Source organism: Falco peregrinus, chromosome 5 (assembly GCF_023634155.1).
Source record: "Falco peregrinus isolate bFalPer1 chromosome 5, bFalPer1.pri, whole genome shotgun sequence".
NCBI lineage: Eukaryota > Metazoa > Chordata > Aves > Falconiformes > Falconidae > Falco > Falco peregrinus.
Genome location: NC_073725.1, coordinates 102,428,586 through 102,450,864, shown reverse-complemented (window position 1 = coordinate 102,450,864; position 22,279 = coordinate 102,428,586). Strand labels below are relative to the sequence as shown.

Here is a 22,279-nt window from a genome sequence, read left to right as displayed (position 1 = left end):
AGTCCACTGTGTTCTTGCTTGTAGCCATTTGAACGTATTCTCTTTCCCCTGACAGGTCCACGAGAAGTGTGTGTGTAGACACAACACAGCAGGGGACCACTGTGAGAAATGTGCACCACTATACAACGATCAGCCTTGGAAGCCAGGAGATGGAAAAACAGGGGCGCCAAATGAATGCAGAAGTAAGTGGGAGGGAGTTTACTGATCCAGGCTGTCAGGATGAGCACTCACCGTGCCAGCAGGAAAAGTTCCCCTACAAAGAAGTCTTCCCCTAACAAGACTTCTGTCAATTTACACTAATGGTGCCATTACAGAAACTGGGGATAAGTTGCTGGTCACTGAAGGAAAACTTCAGTATGCATGTTGTTTTACTGCAGCTGACCCATTGTGGCTATTGGGAAGTGGAATTTACAAGGCAGAAATCTGTTCTTCATGCAGCTATGTCCCCTCATATTTTGGCATGCCAGGGTTTTGTACAGGACTTTTGTACAGGGTTTTGTACTGGTACCATCAGATCAGTTTGTCTTACTGTCAGAATACCACACAGTTCACAGCCACCCAAGCTTCTCAGACTCCGCTGGGACTCTTACTCTGTGTTGCAACTTCTAGTTTTTATGAAAATCAAGGATTGCAGGCAGGTGAAATGTGTTACATTCAATAGTGTTGCTGTGTCTATTGTAAAAGCCTGAAATGTATTCTGTTTCCCACCAGAGTGTCGCTGTCACAACCACGCTGACAGCTGCCATTTTGATCTGAGTGTTTGGCTGGCATCAGGAAAGCGCAGTGGTGGAGTCTGCGACAACTGCAAGCATAACACAGAGGGACATCGATGCCAAAGGTGCAAACCGGGCTATTACCGAGATAGAGGGAAACCCATGTCTTCTGCAGAGGTCTGCAAACGTAAGTGACTATTGTTACGTGTGGTAAAGACGAATGGTGGAAGAATCATTAAAAGATGATTAAAAGCAAGAAATCAATAACTCCTATAGAAGTAACTTATGAGTATTACTGTCCTTTCTTTGCATCCTTTTCCTAAACTGCAGTTTTCTGATGAAAGATCATCACCTTGATTTTCTGTGTCTATTTCTCCCTCTAGTATCCCACTTTGTTGTTGTTGGTGTTGTGATAACTGCTACAGTTCTTCAAATGCATTGCATTCTGGGGAAAGGTATATTCTTCTTGTGCTTGCATTTAAAATAATGTGGTTCCTTTCTTCTTGAGGCACATTTTATTTAGCTGGGTTTTTTCTGCATCTCTTAAGACTGTGCCTATGTGTAAGCTACTGTTAAATTCCATTTGACTGTGCAACATCTGTGCATGTAAATATATACCATAATGGCTGCAGGAGGTGTAGGAAGCACGGGACCATGCATATGCACTTGGGAACAAATAGCTCAGAGCTCACTCAGACTAATCTCTTGATTCTACAGCTGTATTATGGGGTGCTCTGTCCAAATTAATTGCCTCATTAACACTTCAGCAGGATGTGTTAGGAAGTAACTCAGGCATAGAGGCACTAATGGTTGTACGCAGAGGGTGTACAACCTCTGGATCAAGGTAGTTTGCACCTAGCTAGTCTGGAACACAGCCCAAATCTCCCTTACTTAGTATAAACATTTCCTGAGTATCCTGCCAGGCTTCACACATCTGATTCCATCTGGCATCTATTTGGGAGGTTGCTATTTCCAACTATATACATCATTTCATGCCTCCCTTTGGATAGTTTTACTTCCCCATAGCTCAGACATCAGTTACCAGCACAGAGAACTTCACCCTCTGTCATCTATATTCATGCCCACTGGCATCGTGTGTTTTTGAAGCTTCCTTGACCCTTTGATGTTCTCCATCAACATTGCTCGTAAACACCCAGGTTACAGATAGTTCTCCCTCTAGAACTGTATGGCCTATGATATTGCTTAAACTTTCTGTGCACAACACATCCTATGTTTCTGCTCATTTGTATTCCTTCCACTGGATCTTAGTGCCAGCACAGACTGCTTCCACATGACTCCTTCTTTTTGATTTCACAATGTTCATCACAGAACACTGATTAGCAGACAGGGCTGGGGGTGAGCTTAGCTAACTCACCCTGTATCCCATAGTGTTCTATGGTAGCCCCTTTCTAGTCCTGTTTCTACTCTGAGCAGATTTGCTACAGGGAAATATTGTAATGAGAATAAGTTTTTGTGCCAGAAGATTAGTTTTCGGTCTCATGGTACCTGAAAGAATCTGTGTATGAACTCTTGTATTTAACAGCACGGTGATGGTGTAGTACCTAATATCATGTGTAATATTAGATAACCACTAAAGTCAAGGAGCACCGGAGAGCAGTGAAGAGGAAAAAACATTGTTTGAAAATACAGCCTATCTGTGTGGAAACCCTAGAACAGTCTGCCTGGATGAAATCGGACCTTGACCCTACCTCTGCCTCTTTTGTCTGGTCTGGTTACAGGCCCCTCAGTACCCCTTGCCAATATTCTGCATAGCTAAAGAAAAACTGTTCAGAAATTTACCTTGTTGAAAGAGCTTTATTCCTACTGTGCCAGTCAAGCACAATAATGTTCTTTTCACCTGGGAGCACGCTGCTGCTAGCAGAAGGCCCCCAAATGCAATCGTTTCCACTCTGACTTGCATGCTTAGACCTAGATAGATGCCACCCCACTTTAGCCACCTGAAAATGAGTCTTTTCTAGGCTCCCTGTACAGTCAGTGGAGAAACAGGGGGACCTCTAGGGAATGATTTATTGCAGTCTAACGTAGATGCCCGAGATAGACGAGCTGAATTGCCTTCTAGAGGGTATCTATTTCTCTTCCTTGACTTCAGAGGTATTCTGGACCGCTAGCCTACACTAGAGTTTCTGTTGGTTGAGATGGATCTAACAAGTTTGATTCAGCGTTATTGCACATCGGTAAGCATGACCCTACCTGTGCATGATTCAAGTCAAAGGGACTTTCGCACACAGTTAAAGGTATGCGTGAACGCTTGCCATATCAAGATACAAGGAAAAGGGTAGTGCGTTTCACTCTAGAGACCCTCAGCTTTTACAGCAGACTGATGTGTGCGTGATATTTGTACCTGTGTGGGAATAGAAGGGACAGAGTTAAGAGAAACCTGGGAGGGAGTGGCTAATCTGTGCCTTTTTTATTTAAGGTGAGGAGAAGTCCCACAATGACATTTGACGAAATACCTCACTAGGGTAGTGTTTTGTATGATGAAAGAACTGACCCCCAAACATGTCCCCATGTGGTCTGCGGGCAGTGTGTAAGTGTGCACACCACGTTATGCTGTATCTCTGCAGAGAATTTTCAGGGAACGTTTCACTACTTTGGTTATTATCAGTGAGAGCAAACCCAGAAATACCAGTGCAGACAGGCAGAGTTGTTTTGGTTAGAACAGACTCAGTTTACAGAGGGAAGAATTCACCTCCAGGACTATCACCAGCTCCTTATGCCTGGAGCTGGTATTAAACTGAAAGGGTGAAGATGGAGGCCCACTTCTCTATCCTTCAGGTTGCAAAACTTGCATTGCTATTACACTTAATCGGGTGTGGTCTAAGTAAATTGTTCAGGTTGTGACCCTAAAAACAACTCTGGTGACTCAGTAAAAAACAGTTACTGTTTTGAGTACTGCTCATAAGTAAGAAATTAGACAATCAGACCATCAGGTACATTTCTCGCATACCTCAACCTGTGATCATAAATTGAAGAGCTGCCACTTCTGGATTAACATGTTTGTGAGGATTTAAATGGACCAACTCCAAGGCATCATCTCACTTTGAGGAAGCCATGCAAACAGTGCCAGACTAACACTAAATGAGAAACCCACCTGGGCAAATGCTGAAAAGCAGTAATACACTGCAAACAGCAAACGGAATGGATGATTTTGGTGGGAGCAACCTGGTCCTCAGCTTCCCATTTTGAACTCAGAGAAAAAAACAAAAACCCTCAATGGGAGATCAAAACTTGACCCTTATGTACAGTAGATACTGAGCTGGGAAAGGAAATCTGATGAAAAAGCTGAATGAAATGCTGTGCTAATCCCTTTGAGAAAGCACGCTTGAAGAGTGCTCTGCCATCCAGAGCAAAGTCTAGGTTCAGCTGTGACATCCCCCTCAGGCTCCCAGAAAGCTAACAGGACACTGCCCAGGCCCAGAAAGAGTCTTTAAGCATTAGTCATAATAATGAACAGCATTCTCTCTTAATCACTGCTAGGAGAAAAAAGTTGTGTAACAATTGGATGTCCTGGCACTATCCAAACCACCCTTTGCTGACCCTCCAATGTGAGACTGCAAAGACATTCCCCTGAAAAAAAAAATCTGTTGAAATTTGACATGTAAGTGTGAATCTGCTATTCCTTTTTGCCTGCAAAGGTAACCTGCCTCTGATCCCTCTGCTTCTCCTGTTCCTAGCAGCTGGGGATGAACGAGAGCCAAGTCATGTGCAGAGCTTTGTTTTGACACTGCTTAGTAGTTCTATATTTAAAAAAAAAGGAAGGCATTAAAAGAGCCCCAGAGCAAGGCACACACCTGCCTGTTATTGGGGATGACAACACAGGATTAAGTAGTTTGGATATAGACTTGTATGGGAGCTTTGACTCGGAAGCCTAATTGTTTCCTAACCAATGGTTAGAAAAGCTGCTGTATCCTTGGCTCTTTCCTGTGGCTTATTTGGAGGCTTAAGGGATCCTTCTGAAATGGCACCATCTTTTGTACTCACCCTCTGCTTAGCTTAAAAAATAATGCAGGCATGTAGACCCATTAAAAGGGTCTCCAGGAAAACAAGCTTTTTTACTCTAAGCACAAGGGTTGAAAATTAAAATGTGCCCAGATGCACATGCACACACACACACATGCACACACACTCTGAAAAGCTCTGCTTCTCATCCTTTTATTTCTGAGCAGAGGGAGTGAACTTTTAATTGTAATATCACAAAGGCCTGATCACATCTTGGTTCAAAGTCTGTCTTAATCAGCCCTGACCACACACACAGCTGTCTATCTTATTTCCTTCATTTAAGAAACATCACTGAGTCAATCCCCACATCTGATATGCTTTAAAAATTGCCTTGATTTGGTCATATGTTCCAAAGATGCACAAGTATATATTTCGGATTCAAAAGGCTTTGTTTGATTTTTCATTTTGCCTGTCTTTCATCAAATAGCCAGTCTGCTCATAGCTTTATCTTATACAGTATTATTAGACAGAAGTTCAAGGCAAGACACCTCAAAGTCCACCAAATTACTTGGAGGACTTATATTTTCCTGTAAGTTGGGACCATATTGCTACAACCAATATTATATTTTACATCTGTGTCTAATTACATGGGAAAGACAGCTGTGCTGAACGCAGACAGATTTACCAAGGACTTCAGTGGAGACTGCTCTATGAATTATTCATTTTTCATTATTCCTTGTCTTCTCCTTTTTACAGTAGTTTCTGACAAAACAAACTTAGTATAGGAGTGAGACTAAAAGGCAAGAGGATGCTTTGTGATACTTCATGACTGATAGCAAATTCTAAAGTACAATAACGAAATTTTTCATTACACTGCTGTCCAAGAGAGAGCCCAAATAAACCAGCCATCTCTGAGCCAGAACTGTCTGCACACCGTCCCTAACATAATTGATGATGCCTTTGACAAACAAGGCCATTGTCACGTCGGCTGGTGTTTTGTTAGACAGGGAGGCAGATGGAGAGAAAACTAGGGTTTGCCAAGAGAAAAGAAGCAAAAATCAGCAGGGAAAGATGCTGTGTTGTCAAATGCTGGGAAATGTAAAAGGGTGAGGTTTTGGAAACTTGCTTTTATGTTTCTTTAATTGTGAGGCTTATCTGCAAATCTGTGGTACTATTAAACAGATAAAACCCAGTCATCAACAGCTGCCCCTCCAGCATGTGACATGTGGGCTCTTATTTTGGGAGTTACCTTAGATGCACAACTGGGATTTTGGCCGTAATAGTCTGGAAACCAGACAATGTACACACCCAAGCTGAAATGCTAAACAAACACAGACTGAGTAAAGCATTCGCAAGCCACTTGTATAACTCATCTGAAAGTGTTGTACTTGTATTGCTTTCTGATCAACCAGAAGCTGTCCCATTTTCTAATTGTGGAATATGCCCCCCAGGTCATTTGGGAACATTAGTTTTCCTGAACAGTAGCCCCAAAATGGAAGGAAAAAAAAAAAAAAAAGGCACTTTTTTCCTACCTCCTCATCACCTTCTGTCAATGCTGTCTGTCATTGTCCTGTACCAGTTCCCCTTAGGGATAGGATGGGAGAAGGTCTCATCTTCCTGAATCAGTTGGTGATAGGTAATCTAATGATGCTAATGATTTACCCATCTGTTATGTGACCTTAACTGACAAAGCCTGAAAACCAGAAATACGATGGGAATAAAGACAGACAGACAGACCCAGAAGTTGCAGAAATAGAAGAAATCTACAGTGAAAACTCCACAGGTAGATCCCACATACAGAGATATTACAGTGAAATCAGAAACCTGGATTCAAGCCAACCCAGCTGTTGGCAACCTCTTACTTCTTGTGGCTCAGACCTGTCTGCAAGTAAAGGAAGCATGTGTTTCCCCTTCTTATCCCCAAATCTATGACGTCCATTTTTTCCAGTGACGGACAGAAGTGTCTCCTCTTTTAGGGTGATGTAGTCAGCTCTGCAAAATTCTGGTCAAAAATAATTCAAGTTGAGCAGCAACAAATCAGAACTTGCCTTTGAAACTGTCAGTGCTAATGAGCACTTCATTGTTACACCTGCTCTCCAGACCTGACAGCAAAATCCCTGGGTTTGCTCCCAAAGTCAAGACTGCTTTGTGGCAAACAGGCAAGCCTGCTGCCATCCGCCAACCAGCTCATTGTGTTGAGTACATTGCCCATGACAGCACGCTTATTTTCAGTCCTTAGGCTATTGTGCTAGTGTCCCTTGAAAACAACGGACTGAGATCTTTCTACAGCAGAGTGTAAAAATATTATTAAAAATACTGGCATAAAGAACACAGGGCATGGTGGAAAAAATAACTATAGTAAGCAGATCATAAGAGAAATGTCTCCTAAACAAAATTGCTCACTCTTTTTCTTGTACTATTTTCAAAAGATACTTTATTTTCTTGAGCATCAAATATGAGGTTGCAGATGAAAGTGAATCTATCCCTGCTACACTTAACCGCCTTTATAGTCACATACTTGCCCCCTCCCCTTGGAAAATGATGTGTGGAATCAGAGTGTTCATTTGGTCTCTTATCTGTGAGCTCATGAAGAAAACTAGTTTCATTAGAAGCAATGATGGGCAAACTTCAAAAGCTTTGGCGATCATGTTTGGTTCAGATAAGCATCCAAAAGGCTGGCTCCCAATCCAGGCTATCTAAACACCTTGGGTGTCCAGCATTTAACTGAAAATCTCTGTTAAAGCAGGTCTTAGCCACAAGATTTTTATTTCTGCCCTCTTCCAGATGGGTGAAGTAGTGACGCATTTCCTTTTCAGTCTCTGCTACAACCAAAAGCCAGGGCATGCTGCTTTGTTAATACAAAAAAGAGATGATATATGAAGGCCTGGAGTTCAGCTCAGTTCTCATTTTCATCAAACATGTTTGAATACTAGAAATGAGTGGGTATGTTTATTGCTTTCATTTTACCTCTGCAGAGCTGTTGGTGTAAGGCTTGACCATGTCTGCTAGCCTCCACCCTGATGGAGAGGAGTCAACTGTGTTGGCTTTGCACCACTACCTGTATACTACTTTCCACCTCTTTCCCTGATGCTGTCACACTGGGAATGCGCTGTGGTGTGGGATTATGAATTTATTGTCTGTGAAGGCAGAGTTGCCCACAGAAGCTGTAATTGTCTGTTTTACTGCCAAGTTGCCTTAAGTTGCTACACTGGTGTTAAATGGGCAATAGCATTAGAAAGATCTGGGGATTTTTCCTTCTACTTGCTCATCTCCAGCTACATGTAAAATAAGTTTAGTGAGTTTAGAGATCTTCTCTCATTCTGTCTGCCTTCCTTGTAAAAAATCTGCTCATGTATTTGTACAAAAAATTTTATCAGCTTCCTTACACATTTACAGTACTGCATGGTAAGACCTGTCCTTTACAACTTGCATTGAAACAAATTTGTGGACTTTTTGGAGGCAGAAATTGAAAAGACGTTTCAGATAATCTGAACCACCTGCATAAGCTGCATCTAGCCCCAGAGGAAACAGTAGTTTTGTGATCTCTGTGTTCCACGGTAAAGACAACATAGGCAACAGCTATCATTTTTTTTACCTTGTTCATGCTAGTGAATTTTTTTTCCTAGGAAAAAACACTTTAAAATGGAATCACCTGTAAGCCCCTTTGAAAATAAACACACAGTGGAGGCTTTCTGCTACCACTTCAAAACCCTGTATGACCAAGATTTGTGTAGTTAGAAGAACTAACTTTCACACATTTCCCAGTTGCACTTGTTTTGCTGTACTTAATGAGTAAAAAAGAAACAAAAGTAATACTGCAAATGTAGGCTGACAATGCAATGTTTACCAGTTCTGACTTAAAAATACCGAGCGTAAGAAGAGGGCACGAGTTTATCAGCCTTGCAAAAATGTCACTTAACGAGATGAGCCCTGGGCACATAACCTCAGTCACCTCTTACCGTATCTCCATAGCTTGCACCTGCCAGCCAATGGGTTCAGCCAACGCAACTTTCAGCAGAAGCTGGCGATGCCACCCCAAGACAGGATTCTGCTACTGCAAGCCGGGTGTGGCGGGCCCCAACTGCGATAGATGTCTCATGGGCTACTGGGGCTTTGGAGAAAATGGCTGTCGCCCTTGTGACTGTGCCAGAGACTGCGACCAGCATACCGGAAACTGTGTCAATGGGTAAAGAAGCCCTCCTTTGGGTTCGCTTTGAGATGGGATTCTGTGAAATGAAACAAAGATTAACTGAAATACTGCAGCAGTTGTTGGAGGATGCTGGAGGGTGCACAACCATTTGAAAAGGTGGCTGTAAATCATAAAAGGTTTCTTGGATTCCATTTGGTGGCTGGCACACTTTTAAGTTCATTATATTATCCAAGGCAATCTTGAAATGATGACTTTTTGCAATAATAATAGGCAACTCCACAACCCTGTGGAAAGTACGTACAGCATCTTTAAACACACCTGTTTGCCCTGGAAATAGATGGAAGAGTCTGGAGAGCTTGCCTCTCATCTGTGCCCACGGTAAAATGAATTACAAGGTCTCCTTCTTGTTTCTAGAGAGCAGGCATCTGCATCCCAAACAGGCACGAGTCAGTACAGAAATCCTATGATTTGCTGAGCAACTGTAGTTTTATGGGTCCTGCAGGTGTCCTCAGTTCCTAGTGACATCAAGTGGTCACTAACTTTGAGTTACTTAATTCAGTAAAAACAAACAAAAGCAAAAAAGGCCTAATACATAGTTACTTTAAAAAATGCTGTCAGCACTGGTCAAGGCCTAAATAAAAGCCTAGATCTTGTGATCTCTCTATACGGCATGAAGTCTTGCTCTTAATTTGCACTCCCAACCTGAAGAGAGCAAGCTCATGTCTGGATACAGCCACATACTACAAACACCTGCCTCCCACCCATCTCATGTCCTAACCAAGTCTTCTGGTTTATGTGTCCCCCCAGCTATGAAAACGAGCCATTCTTTAACATCCCCATCGGGGGACGAATCCCTGACCTTGTGCAAATGCCAACCAACGAGAGTGAAGAGGAGTGGAAATGGAATGACCACGAGCAGGGATTTTCTGCACTGAGGCACCCAGGTACAGCCCAGAGCCTGGGAACGTTTAGTCACTTCCCTCAATGCCAGTTCTTTCTTCTCTCCACCCCGACTTAAATTCCCCCACACTTCTCTAGCTTGTCTGTCCCCCATCTGCTGGCAACATCTGCTAACCTGAACTATATAGGTTATCATTACACTTACATTGTTATTTTCCAAACCAACTCTACTATCCAACTTCGGTTTTGGAAATTGGTAAGTCATGCATAAGATCATATGGAAAACACACTCTCCTTTTGTTGTCGTAATTGCGGTCATAATGCTTATGATTTTATACAGCTCCTTCTTATACGTTCAATTGCTGTTCAGAACTTCAGATGCTATTTGTAAAAATATCGTGCCAGCCGTAACTGAAATGCACCACCCCCGGGGGTGGAATGCAAGTGATTTTGAGAGTAAGATACTCCTCATGGCACAGCAGCTCATGAGAGAAAGTGAAGTATACTGTATCCAGCTGAAGTTAAAATGTAAGTAGGCTTACAGAATGAGGTGGAGCCTTTAATACTTAAACAGTTCTCAGTTTATGCCATGTATGAAGGTCAGCACTTACCAGCATCAACATCTTTGTAAGACCCAGAGGTAACAGTCCATACCTTGAGTCTCCCGAGAGGGCTGTTACCCTAACACCAGCAAGGATCAGCATTTCTTAGCTTATGGGATTGAACAAGGGTATTATTACTTACATGATTTACACCTGGATCTGATTCTTACAAATCTCTTTATTAGTATCAGTTTATTAACTGTACAATAGACCCCATGAGGGCTGCATTTTACTTGACAGTACTGATCAGATTTCAGAACAATTATTGTGTCATCTAACAAGAACCAGATTTGCAAATAACTGAGATCACTCTCAAACTTACTCTTAAAATCCATCCAGATTATGGGAGATACATTCATATAACTTTATAACTGAGTATCATTTGCTTTTCTTTTCCCTCTCATGTCCTGGCTCTTCTCCAACTCTTTGTGTTCGGCGGTTCACCTGCTAGAAAAGTGTGTGTGCAAAGAAAAGGTGCTTGGAAGCGTCACTGACTTCTGCCAAATGAAATATGCTTATGGTAAGTGGGTAACATGCCCTCAAGGTATGATAATTTCACAATGTTCTTTCTATACATGTTATTAGCTGACAGCTATGAAAAATGACAGGACTGGCTAAGTCATGAAATAAGAGGTAGGGTTTCTTCTGCATTTTTTGTCTAGTGACATGCCCAACTTCTGATCAGGACTGATCAGGCAACCAGATGTTGGGCTGCAAAACAAAAATTATTTTTCTGGTTTGTTGTGCAATCATGGAATTCTAGCCATGTGACATGCCTGCAGTCTGATGGGAAGCTTCCTGACTTCCTTCCTGTAGAGCAGACAGTCCCTTCCCCCAGGACAACGTTTTTGAAAGGCCAGTGTTAAAGCTCAACACAAGTTGTCAAACCGCAAAATATAAAGCCTAGAATCAGTGTACTTAAAATCAGGCTGTTAGCTGATCTGTTTTTTCCACCCTTCCTATGCATACGTACACGTGCTTTCCTATGATTTCCAAGCATTTGACATCAGTCCATTAAGAAGTAGTTGCTAAATAACATGGTGAAAGGTCCAGTCAACCACTTCAATAGAAATATCTAGGCTTTTCTTCTTTAAATTTATTTAGAAGAACCACGACTTAAGTGGACAAGCATTGGAATACACTTTCTGTACAAATGCAGTGGTTTTGCATGTCTCTTTTCAAGGTGTTAGAATTCTACCTTTTAGCAGCATAAAACAAAGTTCATGTAGAAATTCATCATTTCTCCCTATCTTGGGATGTTTTCTGGCAGTGATAAAAGCAAGAATCCTATCGGCTCATGACAAAGGGAGCCACGCAGAAGTTGTTGTGAAAGTGAAGAAGGTCCTGAAATCAGGCAAAGTGAAAATTGCTCGGAGCAACAGAAGCATTTACCCAGAATCCTGGACCAACAGGGGATGTACATGTCCCATTCTCAATCCTGGTAAGGACAAAATGCTTACCAGCTCTCTTCCTTCCCCTGCACACAGCAGTGACAATTAGTTACGAACATTAGCCGTGGCTGCTCAACACTTCCCATCAGTCACCAAACAGGGAGTCAATTGACAGCTGCAGTAAAAAACATTTATCAGAGAACAGTGTTACCAAAAAACCCAAACCTCCTGGAAATGTTTTACTTTCAGTGACTCTGTCTGATCTTCCAGAGTATTTGTGGCTAGATGAATGTTTGTGAGAGGGGTAAAAACCAATCCCTATATTTTTATGTCCAAAGAGTTTTCTTATGTATTCTCACATCATACTTTACTTCTTTTTGGAAAACCTAGAAATTATTATGTAAATCTGGGAAAGTGGAGGGTATCTAACTTCTTCTGTGCCTTTGTAATTGTTTCAAATAATGAAAAGTCTTTCTTCTTTCTCCTACTATAAATTCTAGTGCGTTCAATGGTTTGTTTCATCAAAGCCTAAAGCTGACAACTTGCAGCATATTGGAAACCAATCATGGGTGGAGAACATAAACCCAAATTAATTTAATTTCAAAGCAAGTAAGACAGGAAAAATCTTTAATAATTAGAAAAATAATCTTTTAAGTAAAGCCCCTCTTTTTACAGCCAGTTGAGGATAGGTCTCTAGGTTTGCTCCCTAACCACATTATATGAGAATGATCCATGTTTGTTTACTTTTAATTATGGGAATCTCCCTGAACCAGTGGAGCAGGGAAGCAGGGTGGTAGAAAGCAGTAACTTTCTCCCCAGCTCTGCTGCAGGCAGAAACATCACACCATAGACTGCAAAGGTCCATACTCGTGCTGAGTAATGTTATCAGTGGCCGAGCAGATACATTCCTCAATTCAACTTTCCCTATTCCTGCCTTTCCTGCAATAAAACAGCGGAACACAGAGAGAAATATGTTTCCTTGCACAATAGCTAAAATATCTGGGTAAATCTTGGAATCCTGCAAATTTGAGCCCGAACTCTGTTTTTTCAAGTGGAATCACAGAATCATTTAGGTTGGAAAAGACCTTCAAGCTCATCAAGTCCAACTCCAACCTAACATTGCAAAGTCTTCTACTAAACCATGTCCCCAAGTGCCTAAGTATAGTAGATACTAGGTGTCTGACAGATTTTGATTACTCACAGCTTTTCATCATATCACTGTAAATTCCAAACCTTTGGGACTACGTCCTGGGATTAAATCCCAGGAAAACAAAGCCTTTGGGTGTCGTTAGGGTGACTGGTAGTGTATGCTGAGGATCATGCTTCATTATTCAACCATACACCACAGAAAATGGTGACTTATTGTTGTAAAAGCAGCACCTGATTGAAAAATTGCCCCATTTTTTCCCTCTGAATAGATTAAAAATGTATTCACTAAGTGAAAGAAATTCCTTGTGCTTCACTTAAAATGTAACCTAACCTTAAAGTTCTCAGTTGAAATTAGCCACATACAAGAGACAGCTGTTTTAGGAAACACTGTCAAATCAAACCCTGTATGAATTTTTCCTTTATGGCAAAATAACCTGTACTGTTTCAGAAACAAATTTTGTCTTCCATTATCTGTATCAAGCGAAAGACTGTAACTGAACTTGCACTGAAGTGTAATATGGACCCCGAGTTCTCTTTTTGGGGGTAGCTGTTGAATTTGCACATAAAATTTTGGCTTAATGTAGTCCAAATGAACAAGGTGTTTTCCTTTAACTCCAGTGCACAGTTGTGCATATTTATCAGTGCTCTGTATGAAACTGTGGGAGCTCTGAATCAGACGTGAAAAAAACATATGATGAGAATACATTTGATCCCATACAGATATTTGAAGAGGTAAAATATCACAGGACATTTTTCTCCTTTATACCTCTCTAGCTTTACACTGTATCTCTTTAGAAACATACAGCTGAAGACATACAGCTCAAATGTAGATGCTAGAGGTACAGAGGTTATGCCATTGCCTCTTGATATAAATTAAAGCTATGGAAAGGTCCCAACCATTGCAGTTCTGCAGATGTCAGTGTGTTACTTGGCTAAACCCTTACCCTAAGATCACAGTATGCCTTGACTCGTGATGGAAACTTTATACTTTTTTTGCTCTTGGGGCTTCTACCTTTACCCTCTTTTCTATACAAGCATTAGCAGTTACTTCTGAGCACACAACTTTCAAGGAGGGCAGTAGTGACAGAAGGGCACAAAGACGTAAGTAGCAGCCACTAGATCCCTGCACAACTGCGTACTGAACCTCACACATAACTTGCCCTGGATGCCTGTTTCTCTAAATTCTGACCAATGAGGGCATTTTACTTACTACAGTTAATACAAAGAGTGCTTATTCATCTAAGGCAATGACATGACTTAATCTGTAGTACTTGTTTCTTGTCTCCACGACACTTTTTTGCTCACAGACCTCTTTTATGAGGCCCTGCATTTTAAGGTTATAATCTAGGAAGTTTGGCTTACTATTTTCATATATAATACCACCTTCCACATCAGACTGAATTCTGCTAATTCATCATACCTATACAAGCCAGGAGTAATGCTGCTGAAGCACAAGGAGTTACAATGGTTTAAAAAGGTCACACAGATTAGACTCAAACCTGGCCATACGCACATGGAGGTGTTGAATTTGTAAGTGGTAAGGCCACTGGAACCAAATCAATTTGTAGTTGTAATTCCTGAGCATAATCATATGACAACGTTTAACCTGTGTGCCCGGGAGTCAGCACTGACAATATGCATGTGCAAGTATGTAGACCTGTAAGATGGCACATGCATAAACTGGATGAAGCTGGCTAAGGTGCTACATGTCAGATCCTCATGAAATAGAGAAAATCGCATTTAGTTCTGTTTTCTTCTATTTATTGACTGAAGTTTTTTTTAATCTCTTTTCAAACTAGGTACTGACTATCTTATAGCAGGCCAGGAGGACTCTAGGACCAGCAAACTCCTTGTGAACATGAACAGTCTGGTGAAACCCTGGAAAGCATATTTGGGAAAACAAGTATCAGATATTCTTCGAACTGGATGCAAATAATTTCTGCTTCAGAAGTTACAGTGCTGAACTTTGCCTTTTAGTAACATTGCAGTGAAAGGTGTAGTTAGTTCACACATTTCCATTCAACATGCTCCTAGCTGAAGTGATGAAAGCAGACTTACCATCCTTTTTCCTTTCATGTGCTTAGACAAGAAAATTTGGACACGACTACTTTTTTTCAAAAAAATGCACAGTCTTCTCATAAAAATAACTTGTGCATCACACATAGGTTACATGTCAATTCTTAATTTGAGCCTGACTCGACACACCCAGAGAATCATTTTACAAGGCAAAACTAAAGATATGGATTAGCATTTCCATACTTCAGGTCAGAGTCCGATATCAATATGTATAAGCTGCTTACATAATGCATTCATTACTTGGGTGTAGTTTTCTTATAAGTGACCAACCACTAAAGGCAGCAATTTCTTTCAGTTTTACAAGTGGCACAATACTAAACAAGCATGTCAAACAATATTTATTTAAAAGAACTCAGATTGTCATAATTGTAGTCTGATGTTAAATCAAATTAACAGGTTGCTTTGTAGAAGGCAGTATTACCCCATTGCTGAACAGAGACAAACTAATGTGGATTCTCTTGGGACAAGGTCCTTTATAGACGTACATTGCTATCATCAATGCTTAGCACCGAGGTCTGCTGCAGAAGCCACCTTGGCTCGAACTTGATTCCAAATCCAGCCCTTGCTCTCTATGGTCATTTTGCTCTTTGCCGTAGTACTTTAGTCTGTAAGACCCCAAAGGTTTCACAGTGATTACCACTTAAAAAGGCTTAATGCTAGGAGAGTGCCAAAACGTGGGGAACTGGCAGCTGCTCTGATGTTGAGATTGTAACACTGCAAAAGCTATAAGGCAGAAGCAGGAGGAGGTAAATGGATTGGCTGGACTGTGTATTAAATGAGGTAGCTATAGATCCTGAGACAGCAACCTGGCTATTTGTACTGTGCTCAAGACCACTGGCATTTGATTGCACTTAGTGCTTTCACTCTGCTTTATGTCTCTTGGTTACACTTCAGGTTAAGATTCTGAAGCTCAGCTTCCTCCCATTGGGTCTGAGGATATTTTTTCCCTCCACAGAAGTATAGGAGTGCTAACATCTGCACTCTAGGTAAAAATAGTTCTGCTCTGCAAAAGCATTTTTTCTAAATCAGTTTTATCCTACCCTATAGTAATTAAGAGGTAGCTACTTAAACCATTCCCTAATACAGTATTTTGAAGGAAATTTTAGTTGAAGACCTGCATCACCTGTTTAAGGACTCACAATCAAACGAAGCTTGTTGGAGCACATTCCCTCTTTTAAGAAAAGCAGAAATTATAATGAATCAGTCTATTCTTTCAGAGGATTAAAGAGAAAAAGCATGCTTACATGCTACTTTTGCGTATTTCTGTTCCGTGTCTGTAATTTTTTAATGCGCTCAGGAAAGAGGAAATATCATTTAGCACTGTTTGACTGGCGCATGGAGTAGCTAGAAAGACTTAATACTAATGCAGCAAGATGGAAGTCCCAATCTACACCTTAGCCTTAGGCCATCAGTTTTTTCTCTTTATCACTGGGAACCTGAAAAAACCAGCTTCTTTCATTCTGTTTGTTGCTTTTTTCCTTATAACTTCATATTGGTTGCAGAGCAGAAAATCCTCAGCTCATCTGGAAATAGATGACAGGCAGATATTTACAAAATAAACCCCCCACTTTTTTCCCCAACAGTGCATAAACAGTGTTTCTTCCTCCCCTCCCCCCTTTTCAGAAAGTCTCCCCTCTTCCATTGCCATTGCTTTGCCTCTTTCACTTCATTATTTATTTGTTACCACCTAAAGTGGTATCCAACAATGTGGCATCTCCGACAAGCCACTTAATTAATGCAATAAAACACTTTTTAACCAAGGAATTTGGCTTAATTTGAGATGTCAGCTTACAGGAATTAACAGCGTAGCAACTGCTTTCTTTACTGTCTCCAGAAATAGTCTCACAACAAAAAGATTGATTAGTTCTTTTTCAAATATCAATAAAAATGAAGATGTGTGCATGAGTTTACAGTGTTCTCAAAGGGCCTCTCAGAATAAATGAAAATCAAATGTAGGTTTAGAACCAAGCTAAGCAACATGCTTTTCAACAGAGGCCATTTTACCTGCAGGGGATCTTACTGAATGATTATTATACTCCATTTTGGTTCATAGTCAGTACCATATTAAAGCAAACTCCCATGTTCTACTTTTTGTGCCAGATTGGTGATTTTGTGGGGGAGGATAACATCTGCATATTTCCTTCCTGTGGATGAAATTTATTTTTTAACATGGTCATCTACAAGCATCTTTAGCTACTACTAGTAGAAATACTATTTGGAATAAGAATATTGATACCCTAGTGTGTTCTCCTGGGGACTACCACAATACAGTGATTAATGACTACCAAATGCAAAGGTATCTGAAATGTGTGATATATTGATGACTTCAGAAAAAAAGTGTAAAGCAAGTGGAGTGCAGGAATCCAAAAATATTCAGCTAATTTCATCTCTCCTCCTAATTTCCCATTGTTTTTCAATCTCGTAATTTACTTGCTGATACCTCTATAGCTAAGTCTACTTCATTCTCTCCATAAGTTAGAAACATTGCACATTTTGTTCCAACTACTAGCTTGTATTTGATGGTTTTGGTCTACAGAGTATCAGGTATTCTATAAGCATGGAATTTAATTGGAAAGTGAAAAATGAAAGCACAATAGGGCAAGTCAACACAGAAAGTTGATGGTCTCACTATTTCTGCTGACCAGGTACCTCTGAGTTCAAAGAGAAGAAAAATAAAAGAATAAAGTTCCAACTCACACAAAGCTACCATGTGCAATCTCTTTGTTCTACAGCGCTACGCTGCAGGTAGCCTGTCTGAAAACAAGTATCTAAATAGAAATGAACTGCATAGATCAAGTTTGAACAGCTATGGATTAAAGAAGAGATAAGAAAGTTGAGACTGATCACCATGAGATTTTGGAAAGAAACAAAGTCATTTTCTTGTGTACTGGTACCTGAAATGAAGATGAGCATGAAGCAGTGCAAGATGACAACAGTCGTCCTAGTAGAAGCTGTTACATATTCCTCAACACAAGCAAACAAGTCCATACATAATAAATTAAAAGAACTACCATAGAAGGTATGGTACTCCTGTACCAAAAAAGGAATTGTTTTGTAGGCCTGTGTACAATATCACATACCTTATGATCCTCTCTGTGATTGAGTATTCTTTGTATTACTGTGCCACCTAAGACACAAGCATGGAAAAAGGGATGTATTTGCCCAATACAGAAGTGGCTGGACAGCTTCTTCTAGCATGTCTAAAATGGGACCTGTCTTTAAAACGGCCACATGAACAATCCTACAGCATCCAAACAGACAAGACATCTCACAAGCAGTAGCAACTACATACCAAAAAGTAGCAATGATGTACCACTTTGAAATGCTGAATAAGGATGAAATAAAAGCCTTTACTCACAAGAAAGCAAGTCTGGAAGGCTATGGAAAATTTATAATAGAGCAGGTAATACTTTGAAGCAGAAGCACAGGTAACCTTTCACAGCAGCACACTCTGGATTGCTGAAGGTCAAAGCAGCTCTCAACAGCTGTGCAGCATGTGTACCCCTGAATACGCGATCATTCTGGCAACCTGGACCCTTAAAGCATCAAAGCAGTTGGATAAATGGCCTTTGTGAGTGCTGAGCCCAAACTCCACTGTAACAACATATTGCTACTAATGCTTATCCAGCTTCTACTCTCAGCAAGCAGCTAAGAAGGAAAAACGTACCTGTGCACAGCCTTTGTGCTCTGCTCTTCTGAGAGTGGCTCACTGCTATAAAGAATAAGTTTTCTCTGTAGCATTTACCATGTCTCATATTTTTTCCATGCTTCTTGATGTAAGCTTAATTTGATCTAATTCACATGATGTGCTTCCTCAAGTCCCCCAAACCTGGAAAAGTTAGTGTGCTATCTGTTACGTGTTGTAGCACTTTTTTTTTGTACTTAACTTCAATTAAAAATACTCAAGACACTTATATTGATGTGAGGTTTGGGATCTATTTTTAAAATTTTAAACCATGCAATCCTCAAACCACATGCACGTTAGTTCTTCTGAAGTTAATAAGCCACAAACATTCCACCCATCAGGTTCTTGCTTTGATAGCGTTAGCACTGAGTCAGGCAAATGGAGAAAAGCATTTAGCTAATAAGGCAACCATGATACATGTTATTTTTCTAGCAAGCAGCTTACCAAAGCACATTTGGTATGAGAACTTGTACAGGTTAAAAACACAAACCAGGTACAGTTAATTTATGTAAGTGGCATGTTAATTCAGTAACTGATCAAAACCCAATCCTTCGAAAATCTTACATGTAGGTATTTGCATGTGCTTAATTCCCATAAGACATACATACATGAAGTTTTACTGGTCTGAGATCTAAAAGAACAAAAAACTAAAACCAAAAAAGCACAATACTTCACAGGTTCTAAACCCGCTCCTTTACACAGAGTTGATTTGTGGGACGCAAGGCATGAAAATAGAAACACATGACAGGTAGGCAGAAGATGCTCTACTTATAAATGCTCAGAACTTAGGCAGATAGAAGCCTGCTCTTGTCGGGCTCCGTATTTAAAATCAAGTCAGTGTGTTACAAAGACTTACCCTTGCAACTCTACATTACAGTTGCACTTACTCTTCAGGGTACTGTACAATTTCTTACCTTACCTGTAAACTTCTGTTGGGAAAACTGTACCTCTAAGACCCAGTCCTCATTCTTCACATATTAATGACAATAAATTTTGCCATCATTCTTTCTTCTTGTGGCTTAGTGATGAGAAACACTTAGTGATATACCACTTTCATATGCACAGGTCTGAGTCTTAAAACAGAATTTTGATACAGGAGGCTGTCCCTGTTTTTGTAGTTTAACTTCAGCTGGCATCTAAGCACCACACAGCAGCTCATTCACTGCCCCCGACCCCTCTCAGCAGAATGCGGAAAAGAATTGGGAAAAAGGTAAAACTCGAGGGTTGAGATAAGAATGATTTAATAATTGAAACAGAATAATAATAGCAGCAACACCACCACTACCACCTACACAACTGTAATGAAAAGGGGAGAGAAAAGAGAAAGTCCATAAAAGAAGGTTTGAAGGGAAAAACCAAAGCCATCCAAGTGATGCACAATACAATTGCCCACCACCTGCTGAACAATGCCCAGCCAGTCCCTGAGCAGGGATCAGCAGGCCCGGCCAGTTCCCCCCACTTGATATACTCAGTATAATTTTCTATGGTATGGAATATCCCTTTGGCTAGTTCAGGTCAGCTGTCCTGGCTGTGTCCCCTCCCAATTGCTTGTGCCTCTCCAGCTCTCTCGCTAGCAGGCCCTAAGAAACTGAAAAGTCCCTGACTTAGTATAAACATTACTTAACAACAACTGAAAAGAACCGTGTGGTATCAACATTATTCTCATACTAAATCCAAAACACAGCATTGCATCAGCTAAGAAGAAAATTAACTCTATCCCAGTTGAAACCAGGACACCTATATATTGCTACTAGGTAGGAGCTTTATGTCAGGGGTAGTGCTTTCATGACAAGTAACATAGACCAACGTACAGTACAAGTTTTGCTAGCCCAGATTCTCAGGCCCTTGTAAAAAACAAAAAACCCAAAAAAACCCCAAAACCTAACATCTTACTGTTTCATGCCCTGAGAACCTCATGCTCTAGTTATGAATTCACCGCCAAATTACCTAGTTTGACATTTTAAATAACTTCACACTGATCCATGAACCATATTAGGTACTATCTTGCATTAGCAGGAAAGAATTATAACATACTTTTAACTGGTGTTAAAAGTCTGCTGCACTTCACTCTTCCTCTACTGGGTGGGTCTTCTCTCCAGTATTCAGTATCACTAACAATACAAACAGGGGTTAAAAGCAGTTGAGAAACAACTGCAGTCAGGCTGGTGCTGTGGAACGAAATGAAGTTATGTCCAATGAATAGGGCTGATTAAGAATAAATAACAAACTGCTGGTAGCTTCTCTACATTGTCCCACACTAACACCACTAGAATTTTAATGAGAAGTAAAACAAGAGTCTAAGCAGCGTATAATATCCTTTTTTCTTCCCTAGGAATAAGAAATAGGTTCTACCTATTTAGGTAACAACTTTGCTCAAAGAGATTAATTGACATGTGATCAGATAAGTGCCTTAGATGAACAGGAGACATTGCTGTAAGGTTTAACAAGGACATTCTCAATAAGAACTGCATAGGATATAGATCTTGTTTCCAACACAGCCCTGCCAGATCCCCAGATCTAAGGATCCCTAGAATGAACTGCAAGATAAACATCTCCCTCTAGACACTGCTAAGTACATTCCTGTCGCAGGGAAGGAGAGGGGGGAGCAGGGGGGAAAAGGGCGTTTTTGCACTTGAAGCAAGGTCATATCTCTAAGAAATTTACTAAACAAAGTTTAAGTTAGGTCTTTGAAATGGAGGTAGACTGTACTACAGAGAAAAGCAGAAAAAGTCAATGAGTAATTTTTAAACACATTCTGCCATTTTATCTAATTTTAACCACTTTTCAGTAGTTAACAAAATATATTCTAAAATACAGTTAAAACTATCTCCTATAAGAGACAAGTTTTACAGACAATCTCTATCTGCATCAGATGTGACACATGCTCCACTGATCCAAATTTAAGTTGACCGCAGGAACAACCCCATCCTAAAAAGAAAGTTATCACAAGTTGTATATGAATTTGTGGCCTGCATCGTGCAGGGTTCCAGCCAGCTGTAAACAGCCCTACCCAGCCTTCAAAACTACAGCCTGTTTCACCGCTGTGTTAACTCCAGAATGACAAGGGTGTGCAACAACTGAATAATAATGATTAAAATGGAAAACTGAAATATTACATCATAAGATTGTACACGGCAGTATTTCAGAAGCAGTGATAAAAGCCTGTAGGATGAATACAATTAAAACCTACCTCTTTTTATTCTAAAAACTAAATGGATAAAATCCAACTGGGATTATACCTGCACTTAACTGTTCAGGCCAAGTAATTTGTATTAAAATCATATTCTATTTGTATTAAAACTACATCTAGAAGTGCTTCATGCCTTGTTAACAGTTCCTTTTGCTAAACTCTAATCAACATTTAATTACACTCCACACAAGTTTTTATAGGACAGAGATCAACCAAAAGGCATATAATTAAATCAAGAGCAATAATTTCATTACAAGCTTTCCTTCTCCTCACCAATGACTACTTTTGACTTAAAGAAAAGCACCTGATACACCATGCATAAAAATTACTACAAAATGACGCCACTCAAGCAATTTCTTAAAAACATTTGAATCTACTACTCACCCCAAGAATCAGTAGCTCACTGATGGCAGCCAGAGAACCAAGACATTATTTATGCAGATGGTAAGAAACACATTTGAAC

General features: G+C 40.4%; 1 protein-coding gene across 1 annotated transcript in view; it reads left to right on the top strand.

Annotated features, from left to right (window-relative positions):
- Window positions 1-18,035, top strand: part of LOC101914314 (netrin-4-like) — a 55,599-nt gene extending 37,564 nt beyond the window's left edge. Inside the window, exons 4-10 of the mRNA XM_005229996.3 lie at window positions 56-182; window positions 712-900; window positions 8,646-8,859; window positions 9,631-9,767; window positions 10,777-10,845; window positions 11,596-11,766; window positions 14,665-18,035. Coding sequence (XP_005230053.1) covers window positions 56-182; window positions 712-900; window positions 8,646-8,859; window positions 9,631-9,767; window positions 10,777-10,845; window positions 11,596-11,766; window positions 14,665-14,801 — 1,044 coding nt within the window. The 3' untranslated portion in view covers window positions 14,802-18,035. The remainder of the gene's footprint in view (window positions 1-55; window positions 183-711; window positions 901-8,645; window positions 8,860-9,630; window positions 9,768-10,776; window positions 10,846-11,595; window positions 11,767-14,664) is intronic.
- The last annotated feature ends 4,244 nt before the right edge of the window (window positions 18,036-22,279 follow it).